Genomic DNA, 24,703 nt, shown 5'->3' on the forward strand with positions numbered 1-24,703 from the left:
CACACTGCCTCCTCAATAACAGTGTTAACTTTGACTTCCTGGTGAATTTATAACTCAGCTAATTAAATTCATTGTTAGGTGTAGCTTCTCTACTATGTAGAGAAGTTCTGTGTGCACTTAAATAATTGGTGTGTTTTAACCTGCATACAGTTTTTAATGAGACAGTACCCTGCTTTGAAGGGACATTGAGTCTTTCTTTTAGTGTCAGCTTAGGAAAATACTTTAATATTTTCTAATATAAGTTTTTATAATAATTGTGCTGTATTTCTTATTCTGGATGAGTTTGCCTGTTAACAACTTCATGAAACACTCCATGATAGCAAAAATATTGTATATTTTATAACAGAGAGATGTGAAGATAGCTCTGAAATTTTGAAATACTTGATACTAAGACTATCTCTTTTCCCATCTTTTCCACGTCTTCTCTACAAGATAATGTTGTTTTTTTGAAAGCCTTGCTGTATTTTATGTTCATAAACTTAAAAATCCTACATTACCCATCTCAAGTCCAACACTGTTTATGTTGCTGCATGTTAAGTGAGATAAATATATGTTCTCCATTTTATTCTGAGAGTGCAATTAATTCGCACACACAAGCATTTTGTTTGCAAATGTTTGATTTTGAAGTCTCACCTGTTCAGTCACCCTTATTTTTGCCCTCTGAGTTGAGGTACTCTCAGGCTTGATTGGCCCTGAAGATGATGGCAAGGGATTTGCAGGCCATGGATTACATGAATCTCGGATATCTCCTGGATTTGGTAACAAGGAAGATTTCAGGTTTCCTTGGGATTCCCCTGAGCCTCATTGTCTAGATCTAGATAAAAACATCAGAAAAAGGGGTCCAGAGGCAGCCAGGTTGGCTAAACTTCTGAATTTTTATGTTGCCCTTTTCAGAGTAACAGAGAAAAGGGGAAGAGAGTTAGGGAAACTGGAGATCTTTGTCTACTTCATCATCTGGAAGAGTGTTGCAGGTTTACATGCCAATTCTCAGTAGTAGAATACTTAAAAATAACACGTATGCCAGCAGAGAGCTGGCATAACAAAGAAAAAAAAAGAAAGGAAATTCTTTTAAATTCTTCTGAGTACAAAGATGGTCCAGGGGCTGGACAATCTCTCCTGCAAACACAGGCTGAAGGCACTGGGCTTGCTCAGCCTGGAAAAGAGAAGGCTGCAGGAAGAACTCATTGCAGCCTTCCACTATTTAAAAAGAGTTTATAAACATGAGGGAAATCAACTTTTTACATGGATAGATGCTAATAGGACAAGGAAGAATGGTTTTAAACTAAAGGAATGTAGACTTAAATTAGATGTCAGGGAGAAGTTTTTATGGAGAGAGTGGTGAAATGCTGGTATAGGTTTCCGAAAGAGGTTGTGGATGCCCTCTCCCTGGCAGTGTTTAAGACCAGGTTGTATGGGGCCCTGGGCACTCTGATCTAGTATTTGATCTATGCCTGGCAACTCTGCCTGTGACAGAGAGGTTGGAACCTTGAGGTCTCTTCCAATCCAAGCCATTCAATGAACTTAAGGGAAAGGGAATGAGTCTCCAGATTGCTGCAATCCATGTCTTGTATACTTCTATAAAATATAATTTGGAACTGGATGTGAAGAATTTTGAAGTTCCCCAGTCATAAGCATGAGTAATCAGCATGAAACACATCATACATATTTTTGGGTGCCTGTGTCAGTATAAACAAAAAATGTGGTGTATGACTGGTGATTTTTTTTTCAGAGTAGATGCCATCCTTCCATCTGTTCCAGGGAGTGTAGAATTTGGACAGTGTTTCACAAAGTCTGTTACTTCCCCTTTTAGTAACCACCTCATAAATGAAGATCATAAAACTTACTGTAAAATACTCTTCATTATCTTACAACTTATGCCTTGAGGCTTATAACTGCACCTTGAGTTACAGATCTCCAAGACTGTTTTTTCAATAAAGAGAAAGAAGAAAATAACAGCAACAAAAATACTTGTTGAAAGGACCAAAGAAAGAAGCAAATAGTAACTACCGGACCATGAAAAGCAAAACCATTATACAAGAGATTAAATGAGAAAGGCAATAGCTTTCTAGTGTTTTAATCCTCTGGAAAAGAGCTACAGACGTGCATTGTATATAAGAGTTCCAGATGTGTTTATGTACAGAAAGTTTATCCAACAGATTGTTTTCTTTCTAAAGAAAAACAGACAAAGCCATAAACTCCAAGTTGGCATAGTTCTTTTTACTGCATACAGTGAAATTCGCAGCAGTTAAAGGTCATTTGTGGCATCATTAGTGACAGATTTTGATCTGCAGTTCCTGGACTTCATAAAAACTAATTTCCTTAACAAAACGGTGAGCTAGAGACTGAGACTTAAGTGAATCTATTTTGATTTCTACCTGAACACCTTTATTTTTTGTTAAAATTTCATTTGCCTTCTTTTAAAATTATTATAAATTTAAGGATGAGAAGGTATCACAGTGATAAAAGATCTGATTGATATTAGTCTTGCTCAGTAATATTTCTGTGAGAATATCTCTAGCTTCTAGGTGTGGCAGAACTGGGCACAAGGAGAAGTGGATAATAAATGGACAGGTGGTAGAGAATATGTTGCCTCTGAATTCCTTTTGGTGTTTGGAGGTTTGCTTTCAGCAAAATGATATTAAGTGCTTTAGAAAAAAGAAAATAAAAAGAAAATCTTAGTTCAGTAGAGAAAATGTTAAACTAAATGGACCGTGTTAACATTGCTGTTGATCCTGAGGAACAGTTTTTCCAGTATATGGAGCGTTTTGTTTCTAGCCAGCATATGTTGTCCATGGTTTTCTCTGCTCTAATTCATCCATGCTTTTCGACAGCTCCAGATGGTGTGATGCCTCCGAGGCTTTCATCTGCCACTCCGACCAGTCTTCAGGTTGTCTGGTCTACACCAGTTCGCAACAACGCCCCAGGCTCACCCAGCTACCGACTCCAGATGCGGCAGAGGCGCTCTGCTGGTGACATTCTAGAGTACGCAGACCATTGCAAGGCCACCATCAATTGTTGAGCAAGAAAAGTCCTGTTATTTTAAATATGACTCACCCTTAGGGTGGCTGGCTTTATTTTCAAGAGATGTAATGTTTTAGTCATTCCTTTCAGCGCTAGGATGTTTAAAGCTGTAGCTCATGCTACTTTTCTTTGCAGGTTGCTTTCCAGCCCGACTGCTTCCTTACAACACAGCATCAGAGATCTTCAGCCATATACTGAGTATGAGGTGAGAGTGGTTGCCTCCAATGGTTATGGCCATGCTTATAGCAACTGGACTTCAATGACTACAGCAGAGGACAGTAAGCAGTCTACTCTTATTTAACTCCATTTAGCACAAAATAGAAGTAACAGATCAGCTGCCTTTGTACACATTTGGATATCTAGCCTGCTCAGTTAAATGCTAGTAATGTATTTCCTGCCTGAATATGCATTTACAATAATAACTCCTAAGGGCTCGATATCTGTCTTCTTAGGTTTTCATAAATTATGAATATTTAAATACGTATCTGGGGAAGTAGTGCTTTTTTTTATATATATATATAACATCTCTCCATGTATGTGTGTTCATATATAGCTAGTTTAAGTTACGCTTATAAGTACTGCTCTTTAATTAGCTCTCCTTTATGTTCGAGGACTTGATTCTAACTAAGTGACTCTAAAAGTAATGCCTCCTATTTATTTCCATGAAAGCTAAAGAACAGCCTTCATATATGTTCCAGAATTAGTGTCTTATGTAGGCCTCTTGCCCCGTATCAAACTCCCAGAAACAGAATTTTAAAATTCTACACCTACTACTTTGTACAAAAATATTTTTTGCCTATATTAACAAGTGATGCCTTTAAAATGCACTTCCTTCCTCCTCCTACTTACAGCAAGAAACAGTGCTGTGTGAACTATTTGACCAGAGTCAAATAATCTTTGCAATATTAATTAATTAAATAGTCATAGGAGACAGGTTGTATTCAGGCTATGAATGCATACAAGTTTAATATGATATTCATTTTTGATACAAGCACAAGTAGACTACAAGAAATGAATCTCAACAAAGATTTGCAAGGGTAGATAATGCATCTTCAGTATGTAAAGTTCACAGTTTACTTATATTAGCTAATTACCTACAGGTATATATGCAAATAAATATTTACATATTTGGAGCTTGAGTAGGTTTTTCAGATAAATTTCTTTGGTGAATTATTTGTTCAACTTCAAAGAAAATTGTTATCCATTTGTGAAAGCACATTTCCTTTCAAGTTGCTTTCTCAAAATATACAGCTTTCCATTGAGAGAAAGGACAAAAACTAAGTTGTGTCACAAGCACTGAATGTTTACTGCAACAATGGTTCATGAGCATCAGGTTAAATTTACAGTCCCAAATACAGATGTCATACCAGTGTAAAACAGAGCAACACCCTAAGGCGCTTTGGTGTGCAGGCAGTAAAGATGAAATAGCAATGAAGATAGTAAGTTAGTATTTTGTTATATCATCAACTTCACCCCAATATGTTTCCCGTTCAAAAATTATATCTTGCTTTCTCATTCAGCAAGATATAAAAGGAAAAATCTCTTTATAAGATACTTAATTTCTCCAAAATTTGCTACATGTTCATCCATCACAGACCAAAAAAAGAAAAAAACAATTTTCTGAAAAAAAAAAAAATTACCAAAAAAAGTTGGCTATTAGATACTATACTACAGAGTAAGATAAAATTAATGTCTGTTTCTTTTTTTTAAAAAAGGCAGATTCTGTGTATGTATATACAGTTAATTCCAGATTTGTTATATAACATTGCTCAGAGAACTGTATCAAATGCAAAATCCAACACAGAATCCAACTGAAAAAGCTCTATTGAAGTGCTGGCACCTCTTTGTTAAATCAAGGAACTGTTGAACTACACGGGATGAGTCTGCAGGACATAGAACTGTTAATATAGAAAGTGATGGGATCGGCAATGACAAACTCAGTTTCAGATCACCAGATCACTATTTTGAATTAACAAAGATCAGTGGGAATGGAAAGTTTTTGTTCAGTTGTTATGCATTTTAGGTATCCTCAACACAGATAAAACAGTCCTATCATTTAATTTAGAATCAACTTCAACTTACATTCTCTGATATCAGTAAATACTAGATCTGCTCTGAAAGTAATGACTCCTATTTTATTATGTTGGCCCATGACATCAGATGTGGATGTTGGTGGTATGGCAGTAGAGGTTAAACCTTCCTGCCTGTATTCCATTACATTTTGTTACCATGCAACAGATAGGAGCAGAGGAGCAGTATGACAAAATGATGTCTGACATAGAAGTGCATATGAAATAAGGTGTGTCATTGAATTTCTCCATGGAACTTTTGACGTTCATTGATGCTTGGTGAACTTTGATGGAAACCAAACAGTGGATGTGAGCACAGTGAGGCAGTAGTGGTGAAACCAGATCAGCTCTGCTGGTGAAGATTTTTGCAAGCATGGCATGCAGGCTCTTGTTCACTGGCAAAAAAGCATAGCTGATGGTGGTGACTAAGCTGAAAAAGTTTTGCACGTGGGAGTATGCACTATCAAATAGTGTTACTGCACTCTCTTTATTTGTTGTAGTTTCCATTGAAATAAATAGAAGTTGTTACTTTTGGAGTAACCTACACATATACAAGTTAGCTGCTTTGTATAACTTGGATGGCATTTGTGCAGCAGAATGAAACATTATCCTCTGCAAAATTCAAAATGCAGTGATGCCTGAAGTCAGTATGGAAGGTAGTAGATGTTTCCAAAGCAAATCTAAAAATAAGAACAAAAAATATATAAAATTTATCTACCACTGTTTACACCATCAAGTATTTTAAGATCAGGAATCCACTTGCTTCTCTAGCTACGGTGCTGTATCCTGTACCCTTCTGTAGCTCCATTATAAACTGTGTCTTCAAGGGGAAAAATATTTTCCCCAGTATTCCATTCCATTTGTATTTATACTGCTGCAGAATACATACTGATGTATAGTCTCCAGTATCCAGCAACCATTGTAACTGACCAACAAAAAAAAACTTTAATTGATGACAAAGGACTCTGGTGATGGTGTCACTGCAGAGGGCTGCCCTCTGTGAAAGGATGTTCAACTCAATTGCTTAAGACTGAATGATTTTCATTGAGTATAAGCAGTATTTCTGTCAGGACTTCAATATTTTTCTTACAAAACTGCCTATACTGACAGCTTGTTGCAAAACTACACTTAATTCCTGGGCATGCTAACCAATAGACTTTGACTTTTTAAAGTAACATTTGACAGTAGAAATTTCCTATCTCTTGCTCCAGCAAGATATATGTGTACTCTGTTCTTATTGAATTCTATGCAGTGATTATATGTCTTTTTTTTTTCTTTTTTTCACCAAAGATAAAGTATCTGTAGGAATAAAATGCATATATGTGTGTTAATGTGCATATGCACCTCATAGCAATAAATGTTAATCATCACATCCACTTTTAAAAGCAGTATAATTACATTACTGCAATTTGATAATTTCACAATATATCATGAATTTCATATTATATTTTATTTATGAAAAACATTTAGTAATCTAGGAGGATGTTGGAATGATTAAAGAAAATTTAGAAAATGCTGCCATAAAAATCTGTTATATTTGTCATGTGAAAAGAGCAAAGAAATTTGGAAGAAAATAAACCCCCTTGCATTCTAGCTTGTCCTCGGATATCAGAGGGGTTGGGGGAAGCTTAGCTTAGATTCTAAGTGATGTCCTATTCTTTACTACGAATCCAGATGTGTTCATTATATTGAACAATCAAGGTTATCTATTCACAAATAGCACTCTGTCTAATTCCTCTAGTTGTATTCAAATGGGCTCTCATGACCACCCGTGAGGAATTTGACTGCGCCCACTGACAGCTCTTATGAAAGCAAGAGTTTATAAATTCCAGTAGTATCATCAAGTCCCCATCCTTGCATGGTGATCACAGAATTTGGCCACGGGTCCTCCACCCCTCTCCACACTCCACGTCGTATTTTAGAGTCAGCGTGCCAGGCTCCCCTGGTATTTGCTAACAGCTAAGGCTGCAGGTTGTATTGTTTAGGGAACCATTGTGAAACAGATTATCCAGTGCATTCCACCCCACAGGCTTTATCTTCTTTTGAGAGGTGGACATTTCAATATGTCACCTCCAGTAAATATTCTACAGAATCTGGTAATAAAGTGTGTTAATGTAAAGATTAGTAGGTTTGAGGTGTTTTTAAGAGAGGAAAAACGCTGTAGATAATTTCCAGATGTTTCCATTTACATGTGCATGGTGCTAGTAACTGATTCCACGCATTTTTTAAACTCTAACCTGCCAGTGACAGATCAGAATAAAGTATATATCCTATGAATTTTTTAAAACCTGCTAAACATGTTAATAAAAGATCTTGTTCCTGTGATCTTGGTCAGCATGGCATCAAACTATTTACTGCAAAAATAGAAACAGCTGATGAAATTTCTGGATTAGATCTTTCTTTCAGTAATGTAAGAGTAAATTTATGGTAACTGCTTTGCAGTCAATATATTCACTACTGAACTGAGAGGTCAGTGTATACCATTAAACTAAGAGCAGAATTTCATGCATTGCATTCAGAAATAAAATGAAATTTTCTAGATATAAAAAGCAGATGACAATTAGGTTTTCTCTTTTGCTATGGTAAGTCTTTGAACTAACTGGGAAGGAAGCTGTAAAAGAATTATAGTTATCGGAGCCTGGTCCTGTGGCAGTTGCACCATTCTTGTAGTATAGCTCTACGGATGGTGAAATCTGAGCGACCAAAAATTACAACTTTCGAGAAAAGATTCCTGATTTTTTTGTCTTAGAAATTACTTGCAGTCCAATGAGTTGCATGCAGGAGGACATCTCAGTTATCTTTCAGAAAGCTGTGTTTTAGTCCCACGGATCAGTATAGCTATCCAGTGTGGCAAGCTCTCACTGAAGCACTTTCATAAGTGCTTGGCTTGCACTACTTGAGAGAGTTTTTTGAGCTGCCTATCAGGCAGCCCGTATTTTTTTTCCTAGACTGTGGTTGCAAATCCATATTTTTCCTGTATTGTAAAAGTCCAGTCCAGTGTCCAATGACGATTGTTACAATAAGTAGTACCAAAAGTACATACCATAAAGTAATGACTTGAGATCAATACATATCTAGAGGAAAAAAAAACAGTAAAAGGATGATCCTACAATTTATCAAACATTCATCAGCATGTATCTGCTGATGAAGCACAGAGAGTATTATTCCTATCATATAGAGTGCTACTGTATGCTCCACTGGCACGCTCACCACAGAGCTTTGTTTTCAGGGTGGAGGGGGCTTGTTCTCTTAAATTTCTTTTGTAGTCTCTAGAGAGAGGGAAGTTCCTTCAGGGGGCAATTTAGAAAAAGAGAGTTGCAATGCTGCAGTTCTCAACTTTTTGAATGACTGATTATGTTGGGTATCTGCGAAGACTAGACACTCAATTTAGGTATGCAAATTGGGTCCATATAATTTAGGTATATAAACTAACCCATAGTTAGTTGATGTAAATATGACCACTTGTGTTCAAGAAAGTTAGATGAAAACTGAAGCAAAAGATAAAACATGGAAAGGTCATACATGGAAGAGAGAACCATGTGAAATGCATGACAGGATGAACAACGAAAAGAGAGAACAGCTAAACTGTCGTACAGATATCATGGCAAATGTGTTACAACGATCGTATGACAAATAAAATAATCTGCTCATACGTGCCTATAGACTAGAAACAAGAAGAATCTTCCTGGCTGTCTGGCTGGAGTAGTAAAAGCAACATGCAGTTGGAATAGAAGTGGGCAAAAAGTGTGAGTACACACTGAGCTCTCAGTGTGTATTTTAAGGGGTTCATACAGATAACGTCTCTGCACAAACGTCTTAATGACTTACAAGTTATATGATCTGGTGTGGTAAGATTTTTGTGTTCCCTTATGCCCAGACCTGCACAGTTTGGATATTCTGTTGGATACATATGAAAGATACCACACTTTGTTAATATGTATAATTTCATTGTTCGTGTTCCTGAAAAGAGTAAATGATTCAAGTATAAAAGGCCCATAATGTCTATCGTGCTTAGTGAGAGTTTCCCAGCAAATCAAGTATTTCTCATTAGCTTTAAAGGGCAGAAGTCCAGGTACGTGTCTCAGTGTATTAATGAAAGTATAGATTCCCCTGAAATATATCTAGAGAGTAGAGCTCCCAGCTCCCCTCATCTGTACAATAAGTAAACAAATGTGTGATTCTAGCCGAGGAATTTCAAAAGATTAATGATAGTTTTGTGCCTTCCTTTTAAGTAGAGTCTGAACTTTTGAAGCAGATGAGCAAAACAGCCTGCCGTAAAAGATAATTTCATTTGCCAAAATGAAAGTACTTTCGAGTATTAATACTGTAATGAAATAGTTTAAAATATGAACTAAGAATCTTACAGAAAAATATGCCAACAAATTCAGTGTTCAGTAATTTCTTCTATAAACAGTTACATCCACGTAAAAAGCCTTATGATTTTATTTTCATCATTGTAAGACTGAGCTGCGTAGCTGTCATACTTTGCTGTCTTCCCTCCAGTGACAACCACATTGACAACATGTTATACTCCACATTGATTTTACAGTTAAGGAGCTGATTGTGATATATAGGGATTTTAAGAATTCAGCTGAGAGGCTGACTTTTGCCTTTTATCATTCCATTAAAATTTTATAACCATCTTTTTCATGTCATTTCATCCATGAATTCTTACTTTAGAAAGTGATAGCTACTGCTGCGAGCATAACTTTTCTCATGTTCAGAGCTTTTTATTGTATTAGCAAACTATCCCAATTATAGTTAATACTCGCATTTTACATAATTGTGGAGACCCTTTCAACCCAGCAGTATCATACTAGTTGATTTGTATATAGAATTAGATGATTCTGCTTGCCATTTAAAAAACAGCTATACAGAATGAGTGTTAGGGACCAGGATTTAATGCTTTCCCATCCAGTGGGGCCAATTAAGCATCTCTCAAATGTCTTGTTTGAACTGAGAGCCTTAAAAGTCTCTCTTTTAAAAGGGCAGTAGGGAATGTATGAGTAGGTATGCTAACTACCAAAATATGGGTTTTTGAAGGGGGAGGGAGGGACTAGGGGGACCCAAATTTTTGTTTGACACCTCCTCCCATACATTGCAGATTGTCCTTAAGGAATATGCCTAAACTTGGGGTAGGAGGAGTTCAACTTGAATGTTTCACCTGTAATATCAACAACTTATTCAGTAGAAACAAAAAGACTTATCCGTTCCCTCACAACAAACTGTTCAGTTGTTGTTTTGCTTTGTTTGTTTTTTTTTCCTCCTGCAGAAGCTCACAATATGCTAGCCAAATGTAAGAAGCATAATAAGAAAAGTGCTAGTTTCTAGCTCATTTTTCAATCTCCCTTCACCCTATTAAACAAGAATTTGCAGCATCTTATTTTCAAGGTCTTCAGTTCCGAAGCAGATCTTTCTCTTTCACCCCAGCAAAATTTTTTCTTTTACAGAATATACATCTAATTCAGGCTTACATCCCCACTCCTGTCTTGCAGTGAATGGACCAAATTTTGTTCCAGCTTATGACCTAATTGATTTTGCCCAAGAGTACATGCAAATACAATTGGATTGCTCTTTACAAGAGATCATCTTTTATACTTGTAAATTCAGAGATCTAAATTAATCCTAGAGTGCATAAGCATTAATATAAAACTCTGTCCTTATTATCAGTGAGAGTAGAACAGGAATAGTGATATGGATGGGTTTTATGGAGTTGCTTTGTGATGCATCATATAATGAAGGAAAAAAACACTGTTCCTTTTTCAAATGTAAAAGCAAAAAAAAAAGAAAGAAAGAAATAAAGAAGGAAAGAAAAAGCTTGCTGTGCCAATTTTACATCACTGTTTCCACAGGCATCAGTGCAATAATCCTGATTTACATCTCTCTGTATGTAGGAGGAGAAATGGGACTTCTGACTGCTTCAGCTGTTATTCTAAAATAAAGAAAAAAACAGTCTGTGCTGAATTTATTTCCTATGGCCCCTATTTTCACTCTCTCTCTGTTTCTCTCTCTACATAAAAATTAGCAGGAAGTACTTAATTTCTGGTAAAATGAATTATTCTTCCTATCGAGATACTGCTACTTTGGGTTTGGACAGCATGCTCCTTCACCAGGAATTAAATGATAGCGTTGTTGACTGATGTGGAATTCAGCATATGTTATGTCATGTCCCGGAGTCTTTGCATGCATGCAACCACTAATGAATTCTAAATTTTCAACCCTTAATATTTGATACTTCCCCCCCTGAAATCCCCATGCCTAATGCTATTTTAAACAATTACTAAACCCAAGTATATCTTTTTTTAAGATTTCAATAAAATGTAATGTTCACAGGAAAACCTCATAAATGTCAAAATTGCTACGGGCAGAATAGGGGGAATATAGTATTTTCTTGATCTGCTGTAGCAATTTATAGATTTCAGGACGTGGTTTATAAGAATGCTAAATGTTCTGGAATTACAGCTGTTACTGATCAGTGATTGAGCCAGATTTGTGTTATTGCACCATGTTCTTGCTTGTACCTAGAGAGCAGTAAAGCCTCAATATAATAAAAAGCACCTGCATTTTAAATGAAATTTCAATTGAAAAACTTAACAGCCCTTCAAATTGCAGAATTTAACGCAGCCCAGTAAAGCTTAAATAACACTTTGCCTCCACAGGCTGAGGGTTTTGCATTCAAGGTGACTTGATTGTGTCGCACGGTGAAATTATTTACAATTAAGGAATTTCTCTGGAGGGCTGCAGAGTATTTGCTGTTCCACAACACCTATGCAGGCATATGGTCGGTCTTTTTCAGTATTCATGGAAGCTCCTGAACCTTTATGATAATTGAATCAGTTAGAGTGCTGAGTGGAGCAAGCATAAAACCTGTTAACCTAAAGGTCAGATCTGTGCATTGTTTATTTATCAGTAGGTGAAAGAGCTAAATCGGCAGCTTCTGTCACAGTCACAGTAAAAAATCACCTATAATATTAACAGGGAGTAGATAAATTGCAAAAAATGGATTAGAATTATAAACAGAATGAAGTAAAATATTGAATATATAATGAGACATGCAGTAGGGGTTACTGAGCTGTAAAATATGCAGCTTTGTTGGCTGTGCTGTTGGTTGCAATTAGCAGCTAGTGCTCTAGAAAATATCAACGATAGCTAGAACTGCAATTCTATATTGATACTTAGCCTTACATTTTTTCCATGTGCTAATAGCGTCAATAGGACATAGTTGAGGTACGTGGTGAAAAAAGATTCAGAAAGGGAGGGAGGAGGGAAAGTATATTTACCGAGCGGCTTGCCTTTAAGATGAGAGCTGTATTCATCCCTTGAATTGCCAAGCCTACAGGTTCTGAAGAGGTAATGTTTAGTAGATTTGAACTTCTTTCATTATTTTGAAGACCTCTTGATGGGTACCATTTCCGACCAATAACTTTAACAGACTATTAGTAATTTTTCTTTCTCTTTTTTACTGTTACAGAGCCTGGACCTTTAGATCCACCTCTGCTATTGAATGCTACGTCGAGGGCAGCGAGTATCACCTGGCAGCATCCTTTAAAGCAAAATGGCATTATCACTCATTATAATATTTACCAAAATGGTGAACTGTGTGCTACAGTGACAGGAGCTAGCTCTAATTACACTGTGGAAGACTTGCATCCTTACACTGTCTATGAGTTTCAGGTAGAGGGTTGCACGTATAAAGGATGTTCTCTTTCACCCAAGACCCCAGCAATCCGAACTCTTCCCGATGTACCTGAAGGCATTCCTGCTCCAGATCTGTATTCTGATACTCCAACCTCTGTGGTTATATCCTGGCAACCACCTGCTCACCCAAATGGTTTGGTGGAAAATCTTACGATAGAAAGGAGGGTAAAAGGAACCGAACAACTATCAACTGTGGTGACTCTTCCTTTCAGTCAGTCCATGAGCTATATTGACCAGAGTACTGCTCTGAGTCCTTGGCAGAAATTTGAATACAGGATACTGATGAGCACTGTTAATGGAGGCACAAACAGCAGCGCGTGGTCAGAAGTTACCACTCGACCATCAAGACCTGCGGGTGTTCAGATACCAGATGCAGAAGTGCAGGGACCACGTTCGATTAAGGTAGAGATCATTTTCATCGCCTCATATCTTTAACAGGTTTGTCCTGTAGTGACTTGTATTTAAGAGAGACATCTACTGGCTGAGCTAACATTTATTTGCTGCAGGCGTAGCTAAATAATTAGCATCTATCCTTTGGTTCAAAAGCATTACATTCCTTTCCATCTTCCCTTTTTGCTCTCCTCTTGCTGTTTTACTCCAGTTCATTTTTTTCTGTATACACCTGATGTAGTTTGAATATTAAACTTGAATGCTTACCTTTAATTCCCTAATCAGATCAGAAAATAACCTACTACCTTCCCCAATATTTCAAGGCTTCATTAAAATGCTAAGTAAAAAGAATTTTTATGTAATTCAGTAAGCCTAATATATAGCAATCAGATTTTGTAAAGTAGCAAAGAAGAAAAACATAGCAATATTGTTCTCCTGATTTACAATAGAATAGTCTTACAGGGCTACCTAGGAAGTTTTCAATTATTTGCATCGTTCTGTTGGGAATGAACTCTAGAGGACAGGATAACTACCATTGTTTTGGCTTGCATACAAACTTCATTCAAGGGAAATTAGTGTAACCAAACAAGAGGGATTTTTGTAGCTTAGAAGCCTCTTTTGTGTAAATACACACATGCTTCCATGGATTCAGTCTTGTACTAATGCCAAAAGTATTGGTACAGTAGCTTGCTCAACAGAGCACAAAACAAAGGACATTTGCATAAGACTGAAGTTCATCTGTTAGATTTATTATTTTTGGTATACATTGTATTTTCAAAAGGTAAACATAGTGATGTTACCAATGCAGTCTAAGCAGTTTGAGGGTGTGAATCTGAGCACAGACTGAGTAAACCAATGCTGATTTTTTGCTTTGTTTGTGCATAATTTTAAGCTATGATTAAAACCACTCACGACTAGATATAAAAAAAATCCTGAGCTCTTAAACTTACGTTTTAATGTCTAAGGAATTGCTCGTTACATCCACATTAATGGCAAATGAGTTCAGTATGAGTACAGTGGTTACCGTAAGAATTAATAATGATCGACCACTAGTAATTGTGATGAATTGCCAGACTGCTTATTGGAGATTTGGGCTATATACTTCCAAGACTCTACTATCCATGTTTCTGTAAATACATCTTAATATCTATCACAATTTACACTAAGACACATTTCATGGATTTACCAGAAGAAATAATGCTGTGTAAACAGCAGCCCTAGTTCAGTGGCTTGCTTACACATGTCCACGTTGTATTACATGAGCTTTTACACATTGGCTTCAACTATATTTGTGGAGAAAAAAAAAAAGTCACTGCAACCTTTAATGCTTCAGTTAATGTGATAAGGGCATAATAATTTTATATCTTGCCCATATTTTCTTCTTTCTCCAAATGCAGTCAACACTCAATCCCAATTATAAAAGCCTGCAAATTATCAGCAGCTTTGTCATTTTTTACTGGGTGTCTTTTCTTGAGATCAGAGGTGTGTGCTCAGCTGTAATTTTATTTTCTTTTGCTCAGTTCCAAGATTAAGGAATCTACCAATACTGTAAGTCAGTTTGATCATTTATTTCTTCTGAAACATGAAATCAGACAGTGCAGTCTTCATTCTCTAATAATTTAATTATGATAAAACAATGCTTTGATTTTTTTTCTTTCTTGCCAAAAAATTTGAATGCTTTTTTTTTTTCCTCTTCTTATCTGGTCTATCATTAACATTCAGAGCTCTTTAAAGCCCTTTAACATCATCACTGTATGACCTTCTGTACGAACTGTGGACATTCTTTTTGTCACTGCTACTCTTGCAGTTTTGAGCTTGGTTTTCTCTGCTTGGAGTCTCGTGTTTATTTGGTATCATTTTTATCAATGATATTGATGTTCATATGTTTTTATTTTCACACCTTGATTTTGTGGTTCATTTTTCTTGATTAAAATATTTAGATTAAAATGTTAAAAATTAAATATGGGAGCATTTAACTGTTAAAAGTGACTGAAGTATATGCTTTTCCAAATATATGCTTTTCCAAATATATGCTTTTCCAAATATATGCTTTTCCAAATATACTGTCTTCTAATTATCAGACCTGTAGTGAAAATTCTCTTTCACGGTGTATGAACTATTGGTATCCTTTGACAATGCTGACAGAAATTCTTCCAACTTATCTAGTATTTTATTTAATTTAGTTAGTTATATTTTGTTTTGTTTAACTTGATAGTTTTCATAATTTCAGGGCAAGAGGCACCCAAAAATGTCATGTATGACTTGGTACAAATCTTGTGCATTCTGTCAATTAAACATTACTTCTGATTTCTAAGATTGTAAGTGTCCCATAAAAATCTTACTCATTCGGGACAGAAGAGATTGTTAGTTTTTTATTATTTTATTATTAATGTCATTTACAATACTTTCTAAAAACTGAAATAAGGTTATAGGTGCAGGAGAGCTCACTGCAGAACATCAGTGAAAAAATGGTGGAACAAGTTTGTTGCACCCACTGGTTTTCTCACCTTCTGCTTCTTGGCAGATGGAAGCAACTTTCCTTGTTAGTCTTCTCATAAGTCAAATGGGTTAGTTTGCTAGTAGTATGGTTTGTGGCAAGTTCATTTCAGAGTAAGACTCTGAAAGCAGTCAGTGCATATTGCTATGGTATTGAGATTCTGTTGTGCGATCTGTGTCACCGTTCTGTTGTAGGAGAATATGAGATAATCAAAGTAGCACCCATTTAAAATATTTCTTTTTTCTCTATCAAGGTAGAAGATTTGTATAGATAACTCCCCAAGCCATTTTTGTGTCTTCAACACAGAGTTATGGAACATAGGCTTCTCCATAGGTTGCCTCTTACTTTTTTTCCAAGTTACCAAGAGCACAGTAAGAGGATTTTATAGCGTTTTGAAACTGAAAATGTTCTCTATTTTTTCAAAACCACCACCATTAGCTATGCATTTTCACTAGAAGATCAAGAGCCTGCATGCCATTCTTGTAAACGTCTGTGTGATCATCCAAAACAAGGCTTGTCTTCCATGTCCTGTCAACCACTACTGAAATGCACCACCACCACTCAACGTACTCACATCACTTTTGGGTCTCTCTTAGGAAGTGTCAGTGAATGTCAGCAAGTACCATTTTTCCCACATGGAGGAATTCAGCAACACACCTTTGCTTCGTACACACTTCCACATCAGGCTCCATTTTGTCAGACTGCTGCTCTGCTGCCATCTGTCACAACAGATGACAATATGTAAGGAATATTTGTGGGAAAGTTCAATCTCTACTGTCATACCACCAACATCCACCTCTGCTGTCACGGGCCAATATAATAGAATGGGAGACATTACTTTGAGAGCAGCCCTAGTAGTTTCCAGGCCAGAATTACTGTGATGTTTTTTGCAAGGATTGTCAATTGCTGGTTGAAAAGCTTTCATATGTGGAAGTGGGTTGGATCTGATTTGGGACTGCTTTACATTGTTGTCTTTAGACTCTGAGGAGAGTCCCAGAACGGCAGTTCTCTCCTGAGTAGCCTACTATTGAATCAAATTTGTGGAGTCTGCTTGTGCTTTACAACACTCTCGTCTTATTCAGCATCTACAATGGTGACTCTTAAGCAGAGAATGCAAAATAAGCTATCTCTTCAAGAAGGAGCCAATATGGGAGTTTAATTACTCCTTGCCCTAGAGAGAGCTGTCCTTCCAGGTTAGCACAGAAAGTATTGGAAGGGCACTGTGGGAAAGATTAGTGAGAGACTCCTTTACCAAGCCAGGGTTGCAAATCAATAGAGGCTTTCAGTTGTCAGTGCAACCAATCCCTAAACCAGGAGTGCAAATATTTACTTATACTGAAAACAGAGAGAATTTATTAAAAGAGAGAGAGAGAGAAACATATTTCCATTCCTTTATTTAGTCATAGAATCAATATAAATGATTTGAGGATGTGAGGAATTCAAAGCACTCCAGGATAGTACTCACTTGAGTATACAGCTTATTTTCATAGACCAAAGCTTTCACTCTGCAAGGAGGAAAATATCACAGCAGGTCACTTGGCATAAACACTTTTGATGTGTATGTGCTCCTTTAACATTCTATTTTAATCAGAATGGACTGATATCTTTCAATAACATTTAGCTTACTTTCTTTTGTGCAACACAAAGTGTAAAGCTGTCAATAATTTTCAAAGTACCCATTTCTGTGACACCTGCATGATATTTTTTAATGTTTGCTGAATTGATAATGTTCATGGTAGTAGAGTATACTGCACAATAAACTGCTTTTGTGGCTGATTAAATGCCAAAGTGAAGTGGAGGTATTCAGCAACTGCAAAAACCACTTATTTAGTATATGCCAGTGCCATGAATGTTATTCCTGTTACACAAGATTTGCTATACCTTAATGTACAGAAGTATCAAAGAAATTGTTTCCTTTTCTTGTGAGGGTTGCAATTGCTCTGATGCTTTAATCTGACACTTCACACCCATATGACATTCAGGAATGTAGCTAGGTTGACTGGCTCGAGAAAGAGGCTGGTTTACACAGTGAATAATTATTTAAAGGAGTTCTTTGTGTAGGAAAAGCATCATGTGGCTGTGTACACTGAATTAAATTAACTGCAGTTTGTAAATTTTCCAACTTTAGCCATTTAACTTTAAATAGAAAGATTTCCCTTTTGCTGCTATAGTTTTCCCTTAAGATCTTTGGCCTAGGGAAGGCACTGTAATCTTAATTACTGGCCTCAACTGGAGACTTGCTGACGAGTATTTGCCTGTCTTGTTTTCCCTGGCTGACCAGTGCTGCCACCTTGACTGCACATAGACAAGAAGCTGCAGCCATTTTCTATCTTTCTTTGTGTAACTTTTTAGGAAGTGGCATGAGCTGTACTTAATCATGAAGTTTTTCTTAAGACAAAGGAAAGATCGTTCTTTTTGGTGTGCAGATAGGTGATTAGAGGTTGATTTCATCCTGGTTGGTTGAAATAAGTACCTTATTGGGATATAATTCTTGTGCTATAGTATTCCTTCATTATAACATCAGCTGCAGAAATTTCTTTCAAGTTGATTAGATGCAAAATGAGAGAAACAAAAATTATTATAATTTATTTGACTTCTCTCTTAATTCATGTTATGTACATATTGTGTGTTAGAAATGCAGTATAGTAGTGATTCTATAGCACCGAACTGTCATTCTTCTTTCTAATTTCTTTTGTGCATGTTGATTTCAGACCATGTTATTAATTCTGTAGTAATTACTTCTGTTTCTCAAGTATTTCCTCATGGCTCTCTGGTTGAGGAAGGGTTCCAGGCTTTTATTTCCAGTGCCATTTATGTTTGTTGTCACCCTCAGATGACAATCACTTGATTTACAGTTCATCTGCCATTTTCTTTGCATGTAAGAAGTGGCAACAGAGACAGATAGAGTGGAAGCCTGCAGATTGAGCAGTTCACTCTCCACAGATGTATAAGTGATGCAGTCCGCACCCTTTCGTATTGCCACAGTAGCTATTTCTAGTACCTGTTTCTCAGATTTGACCAATAAATTGGATCTAAAAGTGAGAAAACAAAATTAACAGGGCTCTACATATAAACATATGTTGAATTCTGTCCTTTATTGGCTCAGAAGTTGGACAGTGGACAGCTCAGTGCCTGTTGTCATTGTTGCTCTTTAAAGAGGCTAGAGCTACAAGGCCCGAGAGAAAGATTTCAGTTGTGTGGAATGGATGCCACTTACACAGCTGAACAAGTTATGAAATAGCTTTAGTTACAGTTTGAGTATGATTTGTGAAAAGAAAGCTGCTTCCTTTATTATTTACCCAATTCCTATGAAATTACCAACTTTTATCTCATGCTTTAATGCGTGCTGCCCTGTGAAGTTGCTTCTTATTACAGAGGGTTGGATGTTGTTGGAATTGTTGTTGGAATAACTTGTTGGTCATTGAAGCTGGTGAATAACACAAAGGTGATGCTTTAGCATTTTACCTCTGTGATAAAGGATGATGTTGATAAGACCACCTCTCCTCTCCTTCAGGTTAAACTCCTAGTGTTTTGTTTCTTCATTCTCAAAATGCTTCAAGTGACAGTTGTCTAAGAATATTTTAAGAATATGAGCAACCCTGACGTCTGCTCCTTGAATGTTGAAGGTGTCTAGGCCTTGAATGCACGAAGACCTAGCAGCTTTATTTGGAGGAGGAAAAAGGTTGGGATTTGTTCACTTCTATTGCAGTTTTATGCAGGTATGCCTGGTGCATTGGGGAAATTATTTAGGAGCAATCAATCCTTGTGTGAAGATTGCCTTGTAGTGCTGCTAAGGTCAGGGAGACCTTGGTTTATTTGCCACATAAGTGCTGCTTGAGCGACTTAGGATACACCAACACCCATAGGAACACCCTTAACTTACACACCAGAGGTTTTCCGCATTTTAGGATTGTGATTTCTTGCACAGCTTGCTCATTTAGTACAGATCATACAGCGAGGTTAACTAATCAGGTTTTCATCTGCATATCCCCCCACCTATAAGAGAGCTAGAGAAGTTTTTGTAGCAGTAGTCTGTTAATGCAAACCTTATTGTACAGTTCTGTGATAGTGTTGAAGCTGGATGTAATTCATCTGCAAAGTCTATAAGAGTAATTATCATTGACCTCAGTCAGGATTTGCTTTTCTGGTGTGATACTGGATTCTGATTGAAACCTAGTATAATTTCTGTGAGGTCATATGAGACCTTGTAACAAAATTAATCACCCAACTACTTCTGATTTTTTTGTTTTTCTTTTGCAAAGGACGGTGGTTCAGTGTCTAGAGTGCAGAATTGGCATGGTCTTTCTTTTCAGGTTTTCTTCTTTCTGTTATGTAACTTATTCTGGGATTTAGTCTATTCATCTGTAAAACTTAAATGATAACGCTTGCAATTTGAGACTTACAATGTGCTCTGAGACCAATGGTGAAAAGCTCTCAGTAGTGTATTTATTACTCTAAGTTTGTAGATATTACAAGCAGTAGCAAGGAGAAATCAGAATAAAATGAAGCCAAACATGCTGATTTAAAAACAAACTGTTAAAGCCAGGCCTGAACCATTAAAATAGTTAAGTGCCAATGCCTCCCTTACCATAGCTCAGAACTAAACTGTGGGTTTCAACTGCTGTCACAGAAAAAAATAAAAAATAATTAAAAAAAAAAAAGACTTTCAAGGTTATAAGTGTTTAATGGGGAGAAAATGGCTAATTTCTGTCTCTTTAAATTTTGTGGTGGAGAAAATAAGGTGCTTTGATCTTTAAATGACAGCTTCCAGAGTCATTACATTGAATCAGTTAATCTCTCCCAGTAGTTACCTTATTCTCTCTTCCTCATGGGCATCCTCTTTCATGGTCTCAGTGCTGAGCTTCAAATCAATGAACAAACTGTTACTGCTTCCAACACAGCCTGTCTAGTGAGCTTTCCTGCTTTCATGCATTGCCAAGCTCTTACCTCAAACCTTGGCGCATCGAAGTGGAGAAGTGATCCAGCAGTGTCATATGTGTTAACCAAGCTGCCTCCATCACCTTCCTTTATATCATATTGGTCAGGCAGTCCCTTGACCTTGGCCTGTCACAGAAGTCTGTGACAGACACAGAAGTCACAACAGCTTTCCTTCCTGAAGAGAGAGAGGCTGGTTGGCAGCTGCATGTCCTGCCACTGCAAGCTGACATAGGTAACTCAAAGCACGTCAGCTGACCAGTGACTGTGGGTATCCTTGGTCATCCTTTTGTCTAGTTCTAAAAATATTCAACAAAACAATAACTATTCTTCATATCTTTGTATGATATACCCATGCACAGAAGAAAATAACTTTCATTTCTGTGTTATGGTCCTGCTGATTGAATTATTCAGCCTGGCTTTCACTTCTCTTAAAAAAAAAGAAACTGAACAATTTCCCAATGTAAGCCCCATGCAGCATATAGGTTATGTACACTATGAGACTTTTTATCTTCTAGTGCACAGCAAATACTGTGAAGGAACACCTGGTGACTTCCATATTCCATATAAGACTCATGAGCTGAGATTCTGGAGTTGTGTCTGTTCTTCTTACGACATTAACACAGTCCTTATGTCAAGGAGTTACAATATACAATATATGACAAGTCCCGTGCAAATACTATTATGTAATTTTGTTTGGCTAGACATAAAATTTGTGTATGTAAAATGCTGAGTAAAGGAAAAAAATATTATAAATAAGATTTTGTATAAGGCGAGCATCCTTAAACACTGTTTTCTTCTGAGAGGGTAATACCAGGAATGTTCCAAAGCATTTGACATGCAGTTCTGCTATTAGAAGCTGCCTTGCATTTAGCAGCAAGTAAGAGGGTTTTTCTTGCTGGTAATGACAAATTTTACTGTATTAGCACTCTGAAAAATGAACTAGAATATATTATCTTCAGTCATACTTCACACCAAAGCAAAATTTCAGAACAGGTGCTACACCTCAAATATATAAATAAATATATATATATAATATATAATATATATAATTGTTGCAGAAATGTGTGTTTTACTGTGGTGTTCCATACGTTGATGTTTTCTCTGCTTTTTCAGTAACACCAAAGTCCCCAAAAATAAGCAACCCATGCACACTCCCCTTTTTCTGTGCTCTATACAATGCATCCTGTTGGTGTGTGCAGTATGATAGCAACAAAAAGTATTGGAATTGGAGACTTCACCCAAAATTTACTGACCTGAATGCTTTCTAATTGCACTTGAAAACAGAACATCCTGTTGCCTGCTTTAATAATCCACTTTTGTCTGCTTCTTAAACTTACAACCAGATCTCATTAACTACTTTAGAATGAGAGTTCTGCTTAGTGTCTGTGAGAACAGTGCAGAACTGCGTCCTTCCTTCTGTGAAATTTTGCGGTGCTGTGTTTATAGTACTTTATTTGTTTGATCATTATTTGGGACCACAAGTAACAAAAATCTGAATGCAGCATTTGATAATTAGCCAGAGCTAAGCTTTTCCTATGTGGGCACCAATAATCTTGTTTGTGCTGTCTTTACTCAGAATCACCCTGTTTCTAATTCTCTGTTTAATTGTATTCCAGATTCTGTTATCAAAATCCTTCAGCTTTCTCTGGTACTTTGCTGCCAGGTTTCTTGCAAGTCTGACAGCCTGAGAGGTCCTTCTGTACCTAAGATATAACACTTCCTAATCCCCAGGAGTCCTTTAAAAATCACTTTTAAATAAAGCTTCTCTGTTTCCATTGCCTTCTGTAATAGTGTATATACCATTTTAAAGATACTTCCTTCAGGTACTGAAGAGAATTACTGAAAAACATTCACCTTGAAGTATCTTGGTATCACCACTTCATTATTATATTTGTTTATTTTATTCTTCACATATCTTCATCTTGATGTTCTCCAGTTCTGTGTCCTTTCCATCGTTGGATTTGAATCTTGTATATCCCATGCTCAGGAGGAAAAAAGCAGCAGTTGTTTTAGATGAGTGGGTCAGTAGCAGGGAAAACAGGCACAGGGATGAGGAAAGAACTGGTGCTATACTTCCTACACTGAGAGTTTAGGAATGAAGGACTAATCAGTGCTATTATGCAAACTTTATAAACTTTGAGTTTCTTTATAATAGTTACATGTCCTCATTGTGTTGGACTGAAATCTCCTCTGTCATGATACAGTGGCAAAAAGCCTTACAAAAGTATGAAGAGCATCCTTGCACTTTATCACAGTTTATGGTACAATGATTTGAGTATGATTCCTCACTGGAATTGGTAAGAATAATACATAGATAAAATGCATTTGAAAAAAAAAAAAAGTATAAATCAAATCAAGACAGGAAGCATAGCAGCATTAAGTATTCTCAGCATAATTTTATAATTGTGAAAATGGAAAAAATGTTATTCATCTGGTATTAGCAATGTAATTTATTACTGAAAAATGAAAAGGAAAAATAGGAAATAAAGTATAAGAAGGTATAAATAGGTATAAGAAGTATGAAAAGCCTTGGCTCTTTTAGGAGCTAAATCAATTACACATTTCTGAAAATGATGCAAATATTAAACAAGATTTGTTCTTATTCTACCAGTAATAGGCAAACACACCAAGCAGTATATCTTAAGCAAATAAATAACAGTGGTATTTATGATGGTCAGTGCATTTTTGTTAATGCATCTGAACACCTTTAGAGTAAAGCACTCCCATTTTATTGGTCCAGCTTGATAGTAGATTTTCAATGGCTAGTACCGTCTCTGAAACCCCAGGCCAGAAACCCTCTCTGAAATTAAAGGTTAGATTTCTGACCGAGGTACCTTTAAAAATCAGTCTCAGATACCTGAGTCATACGCAAAGTCTGTCATGACAGAGAAGTAAAAGCCCATCTTGAGTTTATGCCTGTGTCCATTTATACCATGTTGCATCTGTTTTTCTGCATTCTGCAGTCAGTTGTTTATTTTTATATTTCTCTCCTCCTTCAGGTCTCATGGAAACCTCCTCTGATACAGAATGGTGAAATCCTAAACTATGAGATTCGCATGCCTGATCCACGAATTGTCATTGCAGGAAATTCTGTGTCAACGTTAAGTTACTTGGTGACTAATCTTTTACCATACACAAACTATTCCATCACTGTAGTAGCTTGTTCTGGAGGCAATGGCTTACTAGGAGGCTGCACAGAGAGTTTGCCTACCAGTGTGACCACACCTTCAACTGCTCCTGAGGGCATCAGTCCCTTGTCTGTGACTCCAATCAGCGAGTCCTTTATTGCCATATCTTGGCAACCACCACTAAGGCCAAATGGTCCTCATTTGAGGTAAGCTTTTAGTTGCTGATGAATTGGCAGTTTTCTTCTCCATATCTATGTCTGACTCAGAAAATTTTAGATGATGCAAACTTTATCATGCAATCTCTTCATTTCTCATTCTGAAGTTCCTCTATAGGGTTCAGGTGTCCATGAGAGGACTTTCAGAAATTGAGTATGTCTGGAGGCAGCCAATGTTGGGTGAACTTTGAATCACTTTGAACTTCAGAGGAGACAGGACTATTGAGAGCACATGGCATCTATGCTGTGGAATTTACTTTTCAAAATGCTTTCAAGAGTCCTCTGGGTCTTTCAAATCAGCACTGTCTGAAAAGGCAGAAAGAGCATGCATGGGATCTTTGCAAAGCCATATAACTGTTTTGGTCTGTAGGATCAGCTAGTTGTTAATGGTGAGTTCAGGCAATGTTTCACTGATAAGATGTCAAGAAAAACATGAGATCTCTGTGAATGTATATGGACTATTTGTGACAAAGACAAAGGTGGCATTATGACACAAAATAAGCTTCAGAACTAAACTTATTAATCAAGTTGTGAATGAAAGAGTAAGAAAAAGAGAAGTTACAGTGATACAAGGTTCTAATCAGAGATGAAAATGGTTACTGTAAGGAAGTGGTAGGTATATAAATCTGGATTTTTCCACACGAATTAAAATAAGGCTTTTCCTCTGAGATTTTTCTGCAACCATGGAATGGGGATCTTGACTTGATTCTGTGATTACTCTGTGTGTATTGCATGTGTGTATTAAAA

The 24,703-nt window shown here is 36.8% G+C and overlaps 1 protein-coding gene across 1 annotated transcript in view; it reads left to right on the forward strand.

Moving 5' to 3' along the window:
- The window catches only part of USH2A (usherin), a 395,196-nt gene that overhangs the window by 255,035 nt on the left and 115,458 nt on the right, over window positions 1-24,703 (forward strand). Inside the window, 4 exon segments of the mRNA XM_019612664.2 lie at window positions 2,832-2,982; window positions 3,157-3,299; window positions 12,562-13,190; window positions 23,613-23,947. Of these exon segments, the coding sequence (XP_019468209.1) occupies window positions 2,832-2,982; window positions 3,157-3,299; window positions 12,562-13,190; window positions 23,613-23,947 (1,258 nt within the window).

Source organism: Meleagris gallopavo, chromosome 2 (assembly GCF_000146605.3).
Source record: "Meleagris gallopavo isolate NT-WF06-2002-E0010 breed Aviagen turkey brand Nicholas breeding stock chromosome 2, Turkey_5.1, whole genome shotgun sequence".
NCBI classification, from domain to species: domain Eukaryota; kingdom Metazoa; phylum Chordata; class Aves; order Galliformes; family Phasianidae; genus Meleagris; species Meleagris gallopavo.